General features: G+C 43.9%; 1 protein-coding gene across 1 annotated transcript in view; it reads left to right on the forward strand.

The window, feature by feature from the left end:
- Positions 1-2,812, forward strand: part of COL7A1 (collagen type VII alpha 1 chain) — a gene marked incomplete at its 5' end in the record, with an annotated part of 122,196 nt that extends 119,384 nt beyond the window's left edge. The window contains 2 exons of the mRNA XM_081319072.1: positions 2,413-2,592; positions 2,709-2,812. Coding sequence (XP_081175198.1) covers positions 2,413-2,592; positions 2,709-2,743 — 215 coding nt within the window. The 3' untranslated portion in view covers positions 2,744-2,812. The remainder of the gene's footprint in view (positions 1-2,412; positions 2,593-2,708) is intronic.
- Positions 2,813-12,894: the final 10,082 nt, after the last annotated feature.

Consider the following 12,894-nt stretch of genomic DNA (forward strand, 5'->3'; position numbering starts at 1 on the left):
GCATCTGTGTGAGCCTTGTGGTACCGCCACCACCAGGCTCGCGGCGATGCTACCACCAGCGCTAGTATCATGCCATGGCCCGCAGCAATGTCGGCAGGTGCAAGGATCGTGACACTGCCTGCACAAGGTTCGCGGCAATACTGCTACCCATGTGATACTAGTGGCACTGCTGCTGCCCACACAACACTTGCAGCAATGGTGGCACAAGGGGTGAGTACACACGCACATCCGCGCTTCTGTGCAGCTGTATCACCTGTATCCTGGCACTGATCCTGGGCTCCTGCCCAGCTCACTTGCAGAAAACATGCTGCTTGCTAAATGCAGCCCCAGCCTCCACTCACTCTCACTCACTCCTCCGTCTCTTTCAAAGGAACCTCGCTTGGTCTCTCCCCGACTCACTCTATCTCTTTCAAAGGCCTCTTGCTCGCTCACTCACTTACTGCCCCGTTGCTTCCAAATGGGGCAGTAAGTGAGGGAGTGAATGAGCAAATGGCGTTTGGAAGTGTTTGGAAGTGACGGGGCAGTAAGTGCGGGAGTGAATGAGCAAGTGGCATTTCGAAGCGTTTGGAAGCGATGGGGCAGAAAGTGAGGGAGTGAATGAGCAAGTGGCATTTGGAAGCGTTTGGAAGCGACGGGGCAGAAAGTGAGGGAGTGAATGAACAAGTGGCATTTGGAAGCGACGGGGCAGAAAATGAGGGAGTGAATGAGCAAGTGGTGTTTGGAAGCGTTTGGAAGCGACACGGCAGTAAGTGAGTGAACGAGCAAGCAAGAGGCCTTTGAAAGAGATGGAGTGAGTGGGGGAGAGACTGAGCGTGGTGCCTTTGAAAGAGACGGAGGAATTGAGTGAGATCGAGTGGAGGCTTTTGTGAGCAAAGTGTGAGTGAGTGAGGGGGGGGCTTTTGCAAGCGAAGGTGAGAGGAAGGGAAAAGTGAGGGGGAGAAGGGAAAAAGAAAAGGCACTGACTTCTGACTTCCTCTGTTGCAGGAGTAGAAGGAAGCATTAACATTGAACCTCAACGTTTTACTTTTCTATAATATTATAAACTAGCCATTTCTATAACAACTAATGAATCTAACCAATGAAACCCAAAATCCCCCCCCCCTTTTTTTTAGTCATCAAGTTTTTGACACCTTGTTAAGCACTGGTGGTACTTGAATATTGTCATGTCCTAAAAGTGGTACAATTTCTGAAAAGGTTGAAAAGCCCTGGTTTAACCCGAATAACTGTTGTCCCTGATAATTAATCCATTTTTTTCACATGATTGAAAGTCCAGCATGTATTTTATATGCAGTTGGCATCTTTTGAGCAAAATTACACCACAGATTAACTATCAGTTAATAACATGCCCCAGGGGAGTATTTAATTAATAAAAGAAGTCAGTAATAGGTTGGCACCTAAAAGTGTCTGATTCTGTTGTCACTTTTTTTCCTAAATCTCAAGTGGATTTTTTTAAAAAAATTTGCAAGTTAAGATTCAGTTCTGCAACTTGTAGTCTTGCATCTGAAAGTACCAATGGATAGTGAAATTAGGCTGAGACAACAGATATATTTCCCTTTCCCCTTTTAAACTGAGAAGTGTTGCTATGATAAATCTTTATTCATGGATTACCTTCTTGATGGGAGTCATAGTCATGAAGGGAAGCTATTTCCAATGCATTAGAAACCAACGAAAGAAATTGTATCCAGTGCATTAGATCTCAATGTCTTTGTAATATTTTTACACAAGAGCTCCCAAAAGAGTACAAGCCTTCCACAAAGGATCTGTGGCTCAATCTCTATGCACTTCTCACATTGAATTGTTCCCTTGTACTTTATGTTGCATCTGATAAGCAAATAACCCTGTGCATGCAGAATAAATGCAACCACCATAACGCACTAGTGAAAAATTGGTTCATTCTATACAATAATAATAAGCTGTGGTCTAACTAGGTATGGTCTACTAGGAACTTTAATTCTGTACCAGTGCCGTTAGAAGCAATCCTCATTACCAGTAAATTTATTAAACCATATTGTTTCTCTCTTGAGAAGGAAAATAAAGTGTGTAGATAATATGTAAAGACTGTCATAAACTGGGATGGTTAAAGTTCATTAACTTTAGACTTCTACTGCTCACCATTGGTCTTTAGGCTGAAATAGCTAAATGGGAATATACAAAGTGTAACTGGGTGTAACTACCAGCATTCTGTCTTTTTTCCAGCCTATTTTTGTAGTTACAGTACAACTATATCTAGAATATTAGAGACAATGGGCCACATTTCTGTTGAATTGCAGCTAAGCGTAATGCCTAAACTAGCACTTAGCACTCTTGCATCTTAGATTGTTCGGTATGGGACAATGACAATAAAGATTATCATATCGTATTGATAAGCTAATGCATTGGCCTACTGCATCCTCACTGTTATTTTTTCCCCAGCTGACCTGTGTACCTTGCGTCTGGAACAGGGCCAGTGCAGCAAATACACCCTAAAATGGTATTATAACCAGAGAGTATTGGAATGTCGGCCCTTTCTCTACAGTGGCTGTGGAGGAAATTCCAACCGCTTCAACTCCATAGAGGACTGTGAGCTTTACTGCAAACCCCAGGCAGATACAGGTAGGAGCTGGCAAAGCATCCCACCAAGTACATATTCTTCACACCTTTATAGTTCTAAATATTGCAGTTTTCCATGATATTTCACCGTCTCTCTCTCTCTCTCTTTCTTTTGACAGTTAATAGCACAGTGGATAGAAACCAAACTGTATAAATGTTGAAGTAAGTTTGGAGAACTGATGTACTGAAGAAAAGAAGAGTTGCAGCCATTTGGGCTTCCTCCCATTCTTAACATGCATAAGGTCTTAGATATACACCTGGCAAGCATTTGACCTGAGAATCATCTTGCTGCCCTTTGTACTGCTTGCAACATAGGTGCTTGTGGGTGCATATGTCCATACGAATGTGTGCGTGTATGTGTACATCGTTTGTGTGTGGGCTGCTTCAGCTGGAGCAGAGAAATGGTGCTATTCTCTTCTTTTTACAGTAGTTTTGTTGCTCTTGATTTATTATTTTTTAAATTAAGGTGCTTTTTTAATCAAATGGGAAATATGTGCATATCATCTTTTATGTATAATGTAAAGAAAAGACATATTTTTAATTAGAGTTCTTTAAGTTATTTGATACTGGCTTAACTAATGACACGTGGAATGTATTGTGGCCTGACCTAACTGATTCTGCCAGCAACATGCAGATTTATAGATTTATATATTATTCCTCTGGGTCTGGGACTAAATTAATAAGAAGCCAAATAGACAGTATCACTCAGGCTAATCCTGAGAGGCTAAAATGTCTTTCCATTCATAAAGATACAAGTCTTCTGAGTCACAGTCAATGCTAGAGTTCTTTCCATAAATTTATTTTATTAGGAGCATAAATTATTGAGCAATCCCCTGACCTGTTTTTTTCATAACTTATGACATTGCATTGTTAACAAATAAAATTTGGGGAATACCAGGCCTTTTTGGAGCCTGAGATACTGTATGTCAAAAATAAAATTGTCACAGAATGGAGTATTTTTCCCAAAGCATTTCCTTTTCCCCGCTATCAGTTTTCCAGGGCCTTTAGAGTACTAGAATCCCTTACTCTTTCAACTTTTGAACAAAATAATGTCACACGTCGGATTTAGTTCTGAATTGCTTTGTGCCCAGACTTTATGGATTAAAATATAAGAGTGGCAAGGATGGCAAAATTCGAAGTTGCAAAGGTTCATATATTTTGTATTATGAAAAATAGCTGAAAATTTAAATTTGAATATTGAGAAAAATTCGTTGTCCATTTACAGGAGCAGTAGAAGTTCAACAATATGACTAACAATTGTTTCATCCTGTGAATATGCCTAATATTTTACTAAATTAATTGAAGCTAGGCTGGATCATCATATCCATTGACAAAGAATTCCATATGCCTTGGAGAATGTTATTTTCCATGTCTTGAAATACTAAGAGTTCTGGGACACCTAGAGCTATTCCACATATCGCTTCACTATATAGTTATAAAAAAGCATTTCCCCCCCATTTTTTTCCTTAGAATTGAACTTACTTTGAATTGCCACTGCATACTGAGTTGAGATTTTCAGTGAACTTTTTCTTTACTATAGGTAGTCCTCGACTTATGACCACAATTGAAACCAAAATTTCTGTTAAGTGAGACATTTCTCAAGTGAATTTTGCCCTTATTTTAAGACCTCTCTTGCCACAGTTGTTAAGTGAATCACCGCTGTCATTAAGTTAGTAACGTGGTTGTTAAGTGAATCTGGCTTCCCCATTGACTTGCTTGTCAGAAGGTTGCAAAAGAGGATTACATGATCCCAGGACACTGTGGCCATCAAAAATATGAATCAATTGCCAAGTGTCTGAATTTTGGTCACGTGATTATGGGGATACTGCAGTGGCCGTAAGTGTTAATCCAGAGGTTTAGCCCTAACATTGACTGTTTTATATTTTATTTATGCTGGATCTCATTGTCTACTTTGTTACTAATTCACTTAGTTTTTAAAAAGATGTTCTATCATTTTTTATAACTGACTTAAAATTTCACAATCCAAACACATTTTTAAAAAAAATTCAGACAAGTTGGAACGTGTTTTACTGAAGAACACTGTGGAAGACAAGGATTTGAAATTTAAAAAGTTGACAAGACGAAACTGGAAAAATTGGACGTTTAATTTTAGAAGATGTTAAATGTACCCAATTGGAAAATATAATGCCATTTTTAAGTACCTGGAGGAAATGAAGATTTCTTCTCCAATATCCCAGAGATTAGGACAAAGAATAAGGTAGTAACTTACAAGAGGAAAGATTCTAGTTGAATGTTAGGAAGAGCAACAAAGCAACCAATTATTAAGACAAATTGTGGGTTCCCCTACCCGTGATGTTTTCATGAAGATGCTTTCATTAGAATTTCTCCACTGAGAAGGAGTTTGGATTCAAGTGTCTGAATTTCAGTCACTCATCCTGAAATTTCCAGCTGTAGAATACAGTTAGCAAGAGACTATGGTTGTATCCAGTTGAAACTGAGAACTGGATGGTGCTGGCTATGCAATTCACTGAATGTTTGGCAATAAAGGAAAGTCACTGTGAATGAGAGAATGACATTTCAATAATCATGTACTACTGAAACATATAAGGCTTTTTGAGACATTTTTTGATAACTAAGGACACAGTAGCTAAGTATTAGTAATACAGAAATACAGGTAGTTACCACCACAACTGAGCCCAAAGTTTCTGTTGCTAAGTTGAAACATTTGTTAAATGGGTTTCGCCCCATTTTACGACCTTTCTTGCCACAGTTGTTATGCGAACCACTTTAGTTGTTAAGTTAGTAACACAGTTGTTAAGTGAATCTGGCTTCCCCATTGACTTTTAGAAGGACACAAAAGGGGATCACATGATCCTGGGACACTGCAACCATTGTAAATATGAGCCACTTGCCAAGCATCTGAATTTTGATCACATGATCACATGACCGTGGGGATCCCGAAAGGGTTGCAACTGTGAAAAATAGTCATCAGTCACTTTTTTTCCGTTCCATTGTACAGTAACTTTGAACGGCAACAAAACGAACTTTTGTAAGTGGAGGACTACCTGTAGTCTATTGCAGGGGTCCCCAACCTTGGCAACTTTAAGATAAGACCTGTGGACTTCAACTCCCAGAATTCCCCAGCCAGGCTAGCTGAGGAATTCTGGGAGTTGAAGTCCACAGGTCTTAAAGTTGCCAAGGTTGGGGACTCCTGGCCTATTGCTTCTTTTCCCTCTTTTCAGGGCCATGTCGAGACATTTTGGTGCTATAGGCAAAAGTTCTGTTCTGGCACCCTCTATGGTCTGGCTCACCTTCTGGTCGTTAGGAATTTCAAAAAAAGGCACCCTCTTGCTTCTTTCTTTCTTTAGATTTTCGAGCACTTTATGATTTTCAGCCCCAGACAATTGTTTTCTTTCCTTTGGCATTTTTAATTTATTTACACTGCGGAATTATATTTAATCCTCAAGCAAACATGGTGGCTCACAATGTGAACTGTTACTGCTCTTAAATTTTTGTTCAGAAGTCTTTTCAATTTTGGTGCCTCCTAAAACTTGACACCTCTAGGACAATACCTACTCGGCCTTAACCTACAGCCAGCCCTCCTTTGGAAAGGCATGAACGTGTGAATATTACTTTTTTACCTCGAGATGGCAAAGAGTGATTCTACAGATTTCTGCATGGAAAGATATTGTTTCAGGAATGTTCTCTAGACCCTCCTGAATGCCATCAGGACTGTATCAGTTCCAGAAGACCAATTACATTTAGCCTCCTGAAAAACTGGTGTCTTACCTGTGATACCTTAAAGTTTAGACATAAATTATCTACTCATTCACGTTGTTAAAATGCAGCAATTCTACCCCAAATGTGGATAATAAGTCCAGGTAAACTACAATAAACTATCATGGGTCATGTCTATTTTCTTCTCACCAATATGATTAAGAAAGCAAAAAATGTTGGCCAAAGAGAGCAACCTTGGTGTACGTATATATGGTGCTATAGCTATTTATCACTGTTGTATTTTCAAAATATTGAATGTACATACCACTGCAGAATTTTTTCTACTCTATGTAAGATTCCTCTATTAATGATAATATGGTGCAAAAATCTGAATGTGCTAATCAAATAAAAGTATACAGCACCTCATTCAATCAAGTGTGTTTAGTGACTTTATTAAACCCATCACTGATATTTTCCCCTGCCTTTAAGCCCATACATCAGACTGCAGAGTTTGATCTGCAGCCTTTGGTCTGACGAAGCTGCAGAATGCTTTTTCTGTGGTCCCATCCATATTTCCCGATACTGAAAGTGGGCACACTTTAGTGGAATACTTAGGGGACAGTTTTACTAACATCAATGCAATAGCTGGAGTTTGATAGCTATAAAATGGATATATTTCTACATTCATTACATTTGAAACTTTATGTGACCTGTACAGTTGTCCCTTGTTCTTTTATTTTCTTTATTTTAAGATTTTTTTAAAAAAAGAGTACCAGAGAGACTTCCGGTTTGCCATGCAGCTGCTATGGACGGCTGGGAGATTTGCTCTCTCTCCCCCGTCCAGTTTCATATCACTGGGGGGCCCTGAAAAGGGCTGAAAGTCACCCCGAAGAGGTGACCAGCAAGGAGGGGCGCTCGCTGGATTGCGGGAGAGCCGCAACTCTCCCGTTAGACCTGGCGATCCCTCCAAACTGGCAGACGAAAGGACCGGCCATTATGGCTCATCCCTAGGCTGTGAACAGCTGAAGTCACATTTTCCACCAGGCAACTCTTAAAGCAGTGCAGAAGAGACTGGGTGAGATCTACCTCTTTTACACCCTAATTACTTTCTGTACCTCCTTAAGCTGCTAAGCATTTTTCCCCCTGCGGTGAGGGAAGGGGGACTTTAGCCCTCCCTCCAGAAAGAGTGGCGACTAAATACCCAGGGGCGTTTTAAATGTTGAAAAAGTAACTGAATCCCAATTGGAACTTTATTTCTCAAAGCATGTGGGCTGAAAGATTTTTTATTTCTTATTTTTCATTGTCTACTTCTTTTGGAAATCTGGATTCTTTATGAAAAGAAAAAGAAAAACTGAAAAGATTAAGACAACTTTGGGACTCAAAGGGAAACTTTAAAAGGGGCCTGGCTGACTGCCCAGGGAAATAGATAAGCTACATAACCTTGAGAACTTTGAAACAACAGCTGTGAAAGGCTTTGTGTTCCCTACCTAGAAAAAAAAATATCTCTTTTGGATTTTCTAAGTGTAAAGCCTTTAGCTTAAAATACCAATTTGGAAGAAGACCAGGAACAAAATTTATTTATGGATGAAGATCAACAAACTCTCCCTATGTTGAAAACACTAATCCAAATTCTTACCACAACCAATGAAATACTAAGAGGCTATGGGAAGGAACAAGAAGACAGCCCAGATATGAAAGCCCAAACTTTGACCACAACTAAAGAATCATCTATACAAAATACAATAGAAAAAATGAAGCATTCAAATACGATGACAGAAGAATCTACTATTCAACAAATATTGATATTTAAAAATCCAGAAAAGACATTGACAACTTGGAAAAAGGAAAAGGTTTCTTATTCAACTCAGAAGGAACTAGAGGATCTAGAAAAAGAACAGTTGGATGAGAAGACAAATAATTCAGAACAACCATGTCGATATAGAAGAATAAAGAGACGACCCACTAGACCTACAAATCCTCTCAAAAGAATGGTGACCGGTTGGTTTTGCCAATATCAATTAATATACATGATATTACAAGGAGATTGGTTCGATGACCCAAAAACAAGGACATGGAAGATGATTTGGCATAGGAAAAAAGACAAAATAAGACTCAAGAAGAATGGAGTTTCGACCATCTTATTGAAATCTGAAACAGAATGTACTTAAATAGTTAAGATGTGTATGTTGAATAAAAGACATTGTTATGAACTGAGATAAAGAAAAAAATTTGGTCATTAAAATTTAGCAGTATAAATACCGTATATACTTGAGTATAAGCCGACTCGAGTATAAGCCGAGACCCCCAATTTCACCCCCAAAAACTGGTAAAAGTTATTGACTCGAGTATAAGCCGAGGCTGGGAAATGCAGCAGCTGGAGGCTGGATCCCCCGAAAGACGTCTCTGCTGAGATGAGAGAACGGGGTGGCAAGCCGCCGAGAGAATGGGGCGGTGGAGTGCTCTGCCGAGAGAATGGGGCGGCTTGCTGTTCTCTCGGTGCAGCACGGCAGAGGCTGGATCTCGCGAAAGAAGTCTCCGCTGAGTGAGAGAATGAGGCGTCTCAGCGCCCATTTTCTCGGCGAAGACTTCTTTCGGGGGATGCAGCTTCTGCCGCCCCTTTCTCTCAGCTGCCCAGTGGAACAGCTTGCCACCAGAAATCAAGAGTGCTCCATCACTGGAGGTTTTTAAGAAGAGACTGGACATTCACCTGTCTGAGATGGTATCGGTCAGTGGTGGCGAAACTTTTAGAGACCGAGTGCCCAAACCGCAAGCCAAAACGCACTTGTTTATCACAAAGTGCCAAGGCAGCATCGGCATTCTGGTGCCCTCGGGGGAGGGGACAGGGAGGCGCCTCTGAGTGCCGCCTCTGGCACGGAAAAAAAGGGGGAGCAAAAAATGGGCCACCGTACCGCAAGGCACAAAAACGCCAACCGCCGCGCCGCAGGGTGCAGATACAAGGCACCACACCACGTGAGAACGGGGCTGGGCTAGTGAGTATCACGCAGGCACTAGCCCCGCCCCCTTTGCAGCATGTGCCTGCTCGTGGCCCCGTGCGCGCATGCACGCATGTAAAATGCTTCCCCCTCCCTTTTCTTCCAGTCCACCAACCGACAAGGACCTGCTGCTGGCAGCGGTGGTGGCGCACGTGCCAACAGAGAGGGCTCTGAGTGCCACCTCTGGCAGGCGTGCCATAGGTTCACCACCACTGGTATAGGTCCTCCTGCTTGAGCAAGGGGCTGGACTAGAAGACCTCCAAGGTCCCTTCCAGCTCTATTCTATTCTATTCTATTCTATTCTATTCTATTCTATTCTATTCTATTCTATTCTATTCTATTCTATTCACTTTCTATATTTCTATTCTATTCTATTCTATTCTATTCTATTCTATTCTATTCCATTCACTTTCTATATTTCTATTCTATTATATTCTATTCTGTTCTGTTCTGTTCTGTTCTATGTTCTGTTCCATTCCATTCCATATTTTCTATTCCATTCTGTTCCACTGTCAGAGCCCATCGGAGGCAACCCAGTCAGCCCAAACAGGAGTTACACTAAGGCTACGCAGCCTCTCCTCTCAACCTGAACCCCTCCTTACCTTTCCTTTTATCTGCATCCTATTTTTAACTGCCGGCTCTGCCCTGCCCTATTTTGTCCTTGAGCACTCGTGAGCTCATCAAGAACAGAAGGTAACCGTGGGGGGAAAGGCAGGGCAAGATCTGCAAGATCCCCATTTGCATTTGACTTTGCCATCCCATCTGGTTCGAGATAACACACCACACACACACACACACACACACACAGAGAGAGAGAGAGAGAGAGAGAGAGAGAGAGAGAGAGAGACGCACACCTCAGCAAAAAAGAAAGAAAGAAAAAGAAGTAGTAGAAGAGGCAGAGAGCCCCTGTGGGTAGGAGTGAGGATGGGGAGAAACAGCAAGAAGACCGGGTGGGGTGGGGTGGGTTAATCACTAAACCTTCCAGTGTTTAACCAAAGCAGCTTTTGCATTTGCCTCCGTTTCCCTGCTGAGTAAAGCCAGACAGGAGGAGAGCAGTTACACACAAAGAACTGGGTTACAAATAAAGGTAACGGCAAAGAAAGTCTGTGTTAGAACCCTTGAAACGACAGGCGATCCTACATGGTGAAAAGAAGCGCGTAAGCCAAACTTACTCCCCTTCGGAAAGGCGCATTTACCGCGCAATCCCAGGAACCCTAAAAAAGGAAGCCCGGCCAGCAAAAGAGCTTGGGGATCCGAACGAAAGGCGGCGGTCCCTGCAGTTGAACTAAGAATGAAAAAGATGGGAAGTGGCTGCTTCTTTAAAAGCTCTCTTCTCTCAGGGATGCCCGAGATAGTGAATTGCAAGCAGAAATGAATTTCTCCTTCCGTTTCTGATCCGCGCAAACACCCAAGCGTGAACGCCATCACCTGATAGCTTGGGTGCCTGTTCAATTCGTTTGAGAGAGAGAGAGAGAGAGAGAGAGAGAGAGAGAGAGAGAGAGAGAGAGAGAGAGAGAGAGGATGAGGAAGAGGATGAGGATGAACGAATTTTGCAGCGCGTTTGCTTTCAGCTTTCAATGAAGAAGGGAATGTTCTCCACTTCTCGCCTCAACTTTTTCTTTCCTCAGGAACCAGAGGCAAGGGCTTTCTGTTTGTTTGTTTGTTTTACCACGAGTTGACAGTTGGGCAGAAACCAGAGGGGGGGGAAAAAGAGTTTCGGGCTTCGTGGGAACCGAGGAAGCAAAACAAGATGCAAAGTCTAAAATCTATAGGCTCATAAACCACCCCAGTTTCTTGAAACAAACCGGGATTTCTCTACCCCAACCTTGAAACCATGGATCGAGTGAATCTCTTTACCGAAGAATGTGATGAACGGGAGAAGGTGAGTCTTCGCCGAGAAAATCTCAGCGCCCATTTTCTCGGCGAAGACTTCTTTCGGGGGATGCAGCTTCTGCCGCCCCTTTCTGTCAGCTGCCCAGCTGAGAGAAGGGGGTGACAGAGGCTGGATCCCCGAAACAAGTCTCCGCTGAGACGAGAGAACAAGGCGTTTCTTTCTCCCCCCCCCCCCCGCTTTTGCCGCTTTTGTGTGTGCGTGTGTGTGTGTGTGTGTGTGTGGCCCATCTGCAAAGCTGCCGAGGAAGGAGAAGCGGGATACTGGTTGGGTGGGGGAGCGGCAAAAGCGGGGGGGGGGAGAGAGAAACGGCTCCGCCTTTGGTTCCCCCTCCTAAAGCACAGGGGCGCTAGAGAAAGTTTGGAGTTGGGTAAGGAAGCGCAAAATTCAGGAAGAAAAGCGGGGCGGCGGGCGAACGGGAGACCTGTACAAGGGGGAAGGGGAACTCTCTGCTTTTGTGCGTGCGTGCGTGTGTGTGTGTGTGTCCCATCTGCAAAGCTGCCGAGGAAGGAGAAGCGGGATACTGGTTGGGTGGAGGAGGCAGTGGCGGCGGCGGAGGCGGCCGCAGCACCGGCAGCCTTCCGCTTTTGCCGCTTTTGTGTGTGCGTGTGTGTGTGTGGCCCATCTGCAAAGCTGCCGAGGAAGGAGAAGTGGAGGAGGCAGTGGCGGAGGCGGCCGCAGCACCGGCAGCCTTCCGCTTTTGCCGCTTTTGTGTGTCTTTGTGTGTCTCCTTCCTCGGCAGCTTTGCAGATGGGACACACACACACACACACACGCACACACACAAAAGCGGCAAAAGCGGAAGGCTGCCGGTGCTGCGGCCGCCTCCGCCGCCGCCACTGCCTCCTCCACTTCTCCTTCCTCGGCAGCTTTGCAGATGGGCCACACACACACACACACACACACACACACACACACACACAAAAGCGGCAAAAGCGGAAGGCTGCCGGTGCGGCCGCCTCCGCCGCCGCCACTGCCTCCTCCACCCAACCAGTATCCCGCTTCTCCTTCCTCGGCAGCTTTGCAGATGGGCCACACACACACACACACACACAAAAAGCAGAGAGTTCCCCTTCCCCCTTGTACAGGTCTCCCGTTTGCCCGCCGCCCCGCTTTTCTTCCTGAATTTTGCGCTTCCTTACCCAACTCCAAACTTTCTCTAGCGCCCCTGTGCTTTAGGAGGGGGAACCAAAGGCGGAGCCGTTTCTCTCTCCCCCCCCCCGCTTTTGCTGCTCCCCCACCCAACCAGTATCCCGCTTCTCCTTCCTCGGCAGCTTTGCAGATGGGCCACACACACACACACACACGCACACACAAAAGCAGAGAGTTCCCCTTCCCCCTTGTACAGGAATGAAAGGCCCCCCGAAGGAAGCCCAGCCTCTTCACCGCACCGATCCGTTGAGGAGGAAAAAAGCTTATTTCTATTGCCACGTGCAAACTAAATTAAAACAACTTGGGAAGCTCGACCGTGGGCTGCATTTAGAAGGATTTGGGGGCTTTTGTGATTTGCTTCGCCTACAAGTGCCTTAACCACGACTAGCCCATGGCTCCAATTCAACAAAAAACGCTCTCTCGGTGCCTTCCAGATGCGCGAAGGTCACCCTGACTACAACCAGCCTGGGATTTGGAAAGGCTTCCCAGGTTATTGGGACAGACTGGCTTGAATACTTGGGGTAACATTTTTCAGGAGGAGGATCCTTATGTCCACCCCAATAGGGCATCTTCCCCTCACAAATCTTCCCT

This window comes from Vipera berus, assembly GCF_964194415.1.
Source record: "Vipera berus genome assembly, chromosome: 2".
NCBI classification, from domain to species: domain Eukaryota; kingdom Metazoa; phylum Chordata; class Lepidosauria; order Squamata; family Viperidae; genus Vipera; species Vipera berus.